General features: G+C 38.9%; 1 protein-coding gene across 1 annotated transcript; it reads left to right on the top strand.

Annotated features, from left to right (window-relative positions):
- Nucleotides 1–3384, top strand: LOC142526673 (serine hydroxymethyltransferase 7-like). The gene is made up of 4 exons (XM_075631216.1): nucleotides 1–1328; nucleotides 1916–2321; nucleotides 2661–2762; nucleotides 3032–3384. Exons 1-4 carry the CDS (start codon nucleotides 276–278, stop codon nucleotides 3256–3258), a joined length of 1788 nt encoding a protein of 595 aa, XP_075487331.1. The 5' UTR covers nucleotides 1–275; the 3' UTR covers nucleotides 3259–3384.
- Nucleotides 3385–4939: the final 1555 nt, after the last annotated feature.

Genomic DNA, 4939 nt, shown 5'->3' with positions numbered 1-4939 from the left:
CCTCGGTATAAATCTTCGGAGATTTCATCCCAGCTTTTTATCAACTCCCCATTTTCCAGGAAATCTCTGTACTTTAAACAAATCCCCTTTTCCATTTTTTTATGTTATGAAATTTCCAGATGTCGCTTCGGCCGGCATTCACTCAGCCGTCCGTTGCCTTTCCAGTTCACACAACCGTCGTTGTTCATGTTTCTGTTGATTTCTGTCAAGGGTTTTCTTGTGCTTCGATTTGAAACATACCCCTCTTTGGTATTTTGCTATTTTTGTTTTTGGGAATGGATTTGACTCAGAGTCCGGTTGAAAACGGTGTTACCCTAGGATTATTATCCCACGTCTCAGGGACGGCGGAACAGGTGGACTGTATACGGAGCTCGAAAAACTCTGATGGATCTATTTCACATCCAAACGGTTCGATGGTTAGGAATTTCTTTGGAACCGCTGCCGTCGATCATACTGCAACCAATGGACCAGCTAAAAGAGACGAGAACAATTCCGATGAAAACGGCGATATCGAAGATGGTGACGGAGAAGATGTGGAGGAGTTTCGAATCTTGGGGCATTCCATGACCTTGAAGCGTAAACGTGACTGTGATTCAGTACTCGCCTCGACGACCCCATCTGGGCTTTTCTCTAATGGGATTGAAACTCGTAAAACTGTGGTAAGAACATGGGGGAATCAGAGCTTGCGAGATGCAGACCCAGATATTTTCGAAATTATGGAGAAGGAGAAGCACAGACAATTCAAAGGGATCGAATTGATTGCCTCAGAGAATTTTGTGTGCAGAGCTGTACTGGAGGCGTTGGGGAGCCACTTGACTAATAAATACTCTGAAGGGATGCCCGGCGCGCGATATTATGGTGGGAACCAATACATTGATGATATTGAAAAACTTTGCTGCGAGCGAGCTTTGGCTGCGTTCAATCTTGATTCTGAATCATGGGGTGTGAATGTGCAGCCGTATTCTTGTACATCAGCTAATTTTGCTGTGTATACCGGGCTATTGTTACCGGGGGATAGAATCATGGGATTGGATACACCTTCTGGGGGAAACACGAGTCATGGGTGTTATTTACCGAATGGCAGGAAAGTGTCGGGGGCGTCCATATTTTTTGAGAGTTTGTCGTATAAGGTGAATCCGCAGACAGGTTATGTGGACTATGAGAAGCTTGAGGAAAAGGTACTTGATTTTCGCCCTAAGATATTGATTTGTGGCGGGAGTTCCTATCCTCGGGATTTGGATTACTCGAGGTTTAGGCAGATTGCAGATAGTTGTGGTGCTGTTTTGTTATGTGACATGGCTCAGATTAGCGGTCTTATTGCTGCTAAGGTGAAAATCCTATCCCCTTTTTATGATTTGGAAATTGGAATCGATTTTCTCTTGCTTAAATTCTTGACCTTGGTTTACATTTTAATTTTCTTGTATCTGAACTTTGTTGTCATGCATGTTTATTTGATCAGTACCTTCACATTTACACTTGTTTACTCTTCCAACTCTAAATTATTTACTCTGAAGGTTGATGTCAGTTTTATGCCCTGGTTTAATGAGTATAGTTTGCGCTGATTAACCAAACAAGATTATTTTATTCTTTTTTATGTCCATATAGTTCTTCTGGATGCTGAGTTGGAGCATTTTGTACCTGGACTAGTGTCCTGGATCACATATCATAATGTATGCGATGTTTAATTATTTGTTGTGGACTGGTTCCTTTGTCTTAGATGTATTGGTGATTGATTCCGTTGATTGAAATTGGCTGCATGGATGGGGTATTTTTAGGCTTTCTCAAGACTGACAGTACCCTAACATGACCATTTGCTATTCTCTCCATGTCAAATCTGTTTCTTGTTACTCAATCACTGTTGTTTATTGGACATAATAACTTGATTTTAACCAGTGCTGTGATTGTAAATATGTAGGAATGTGCTAGTCCATTTGAATATTGCGATATTGTCACCTCAACAACCCACAAAAGTCTTCGTGGTCCTAGAGGAGGAATTATTTTCTACAGGAAGGGGCCAAAACTGAGGAAGAGAGGCACACCTTTGAATCAAGGTGATGGCAGTGACAGGTATGATTTTGAGGAAAAGGTGAACTTCGCTGTTTTCCCAGCTCTACAAGGAGGGCCGCACAATAATCATATTGCCGCCCTTGCAATTGCTTTGAAACAAGTGGCTACTCCCGAGTACAAGATGTACATGCAACAAGTGAAGAAAAATGCCCAGGCGTTGGGGTCGGCTTTATTGAGAAGAAATTGTAGATTAGTCACCGGGGGAACTGATAATCACCTGCTGCTTTGGGATCTCAGAAATTTTGGATTGACAGGTATGCGTTTTTACCCGTGTTTTAATCATAATTCTACATTTTTCTTTCCACATTGGTGGTTATCATGTTCTTGTGTCCCATGGATCATGTTTCCTTGTTTTTTTTGCAAATTTGTAAATGCTACATTTTGTCGCTTGTTTTTTTGAATGATCTCTTTCAATTAACTGTCTCATATCTGTACGTGTTCCTTTTGCCATGAACCCAACACCTTCTTTTGTTGTGCAATTAAATGTACGTTGCATTGTTTGTTTGCGGAGCATGTTTTTGAATTACTAGCTTCTGCTACTGATGCTTGGACTCTATATCATTGATTGATCTTTTATAAATTGTGGCTTGTAGGCAAAACTTATGAGACAGTGTGTGAGTTCTGCCATATCACTCTCAATAAAGTCACAATCTTTGATGACAATGGCAGAATCACCCCTGGAGGCGTAAGAATCGGTATGTCAGTTATAGTTAATATATTGCAATTCCTCATCCCAGATCGAATATTGGACTGTGGAAGAAGTGTGAGTAACACTAAAAACCTGCAATGGACAACTCTTACTACTTTGGTTAGTATCTTTGTGAGTTGATGACAAATATGAAACCCTTCCTGGTGCTTATGTGGGCACCAAGGCCTACTGCATGACAAAAGTTAAATTTCAGCTAATGGTGTGATGTGATTTTTTTACCCCAATATTGATGGTATTTTGTTTTTGTTCCCGTAGGCACACCTGCAATGACATCCAGAGGTTGCTTGGAGGCTGATTTTGAAACGATGGCTGAATTCCTTCTAAGAGCTGCACAGATTGCAAGTCTGGTGCAGAGAGAACAATGTGGGAAAGTACCTAAATCTTTTCTGAAGGGCCTTGAGAATAACAAAGAAATCGTTGAGCTCCGAACACGAGTAGAAAGTTTTGCAGCCCAGTTTGCCTTTCCAGGATTCGATGCATAATGTTGTTGGAATACGTTGGCAGAGGAATACTTTCGTGTGCCCAAGCATGTCATCCGCTAGACGTACTAACATGACAATGCTGTCAAATTCTTGCTGATCATTATGATGGTGATTTTATCTGTTCTTGTGGCGGATCTTAGACACGCTTGTGCCTTTCGGTTTCGGATTATTATAGGCCCAATCTGTTCTGCATCCTGGCATAAATTGCACATATAAACAGATAACTGAGCATGACAACATTGTAGTGTGGCTGAATTCTTCCAACATCTAATCCACAGTAAATGAAAATGAACTTCAGCTTTGTTCATGATATATATATACATATAATTTTAAGTTATTCTACTTTCCCATCTGTGTTTTCCACTGTTGCAGAATCTCAAGTTTGTTATTTGACGAGTAACGCACGGGTGGTTTCACTTTGGCACGTTTTTGTTAAACATGTAAAAAATGATGTTTTGTGAAATGTGTGGAATTTTTTTTTTTTTTTTTTTTTGATAAATACTATATCGAGTAGTTAATATAGTTTGTGAATGTTCTAAAATTTCAAAACCATAGTTTATTGGGTTAGAAATATAGTAATTGGATTATTTTTATAAATAGCAAACTCTGAAGAAAAAATGACCTGTTTTCATTTAAGAGGGAAATATCATACAAATTTGGAATCAAACTTTCAAACAGATTTATGTTTCTATTTTCTATAAAATTATTCATATAGTTTCAGTTATTCTCGATCAAGTGGAGACAAATTTCCCTTGTGAAGAATGTCTACCAGTTCCATTCTTCCAAGTACAGATTTATGGCAAAAAGATTTAAGCTTTCGCCATTATTAATTATTCTGCATCAGATGCTCATCCAATTATGCCGATTCTCGACTACAAACAGCTTATCATTATCTCTCATCACTTCGATTGAGTCGATCTCAGCGCCTTCTTCATTAGACAATGATGCAGTTAGTGGCATCGAATCCAAATTTTTGACCTGCCAGAATCGTTGAGATAAAGCTAAAGAACACATTTCAACACTCAAATTCTTTAACTCATGGATAAACTGCTGAAAAGAATGCACATATTTTGATCAAAATACCTGCGACAGTCTTGAGCTCAGCCACTGAGCTCGGCAACCTAATCAACCTCCCCGGTCCGATGGGGTGACTTTTTCTACAGTTTTTCGGGATTTCCTCTTATATAAATGATCCTCAAAGAACACCGTGACTTGGATATTTCCCAATTGCATCTATCCTGTAGAGGTACTCAAATTGGATCAAATGTATTATAAAATAAAACGAGATCGTGAAATGATCGTTTCCTCCTGATGAAACGGCTCTTTTTGATGCCTTGGGCATGACTACACGATGTCCTACCTCGAATTGTTGAAGTATTTCATTCGACTTTAATGGAGAGAACTTACTTTAACTATTTCATAAGCTTCAGCTCATTTATCAAAAGAAATTTCAGAGCTATTCTTGGAGTCCACATTAAATCCATGTTCGAGAAAAATTTTCATCACTATTGAGTTATTTCTTTTTGCTGTTGTATAAAATATTGGGACATCGTATTCTCAGTTTAAAATTTTTGTTCTTGGGCGTCATGTGTTCAAAACATTAATAGGTCGTTTAGAATCATACATTGTGTATATTACGCCGGACTTTAAGTTGTTCCGGATTTTAAGTGGATATAGTCTT

Source organism: Primulina tabacum, chromosome 15, assembly GCF_025594145.1.
Source record: "Primulina tabacum isolate GXHZ01 chromosome 15, ASM2559414v2, whole genome shotgun sequence".
NCBI classification, from domain to species: Eukaryota; Viridiplantae; Streptophyta; class Magnoliopsida; order Lamiales; family Gesneriaceae; genus Primulina; species Primulina tabacum.
Note: the sequence above shows the minus strand (reverse complement) of the source record. Positions and strands in the feature narration are given on the sequence as shown.

Coding starts and splice junctions, on each gene's coding strand:
- LOC142526673 (XM_075631216.1), top strand. CDS start 276: ATGGATTTGACTCAGAGTCCGGTTGAAAACGGTGTTACCCTAGGATTA. Junction 1,329..1,915: donor GCGGTCTTATTGCTGCTAAG/GTGAAAATCCTA, acceptor GTAAATATGTAG/GAATGTGCTAGTCCATTTGA. Junction 2,322..2,660: donor CAGAAATTTTGGATTGACAG/GTATGCGTTTTT, acceptor TGTGGCTTGTAG/GCAAAACTTATGAGACAGTG.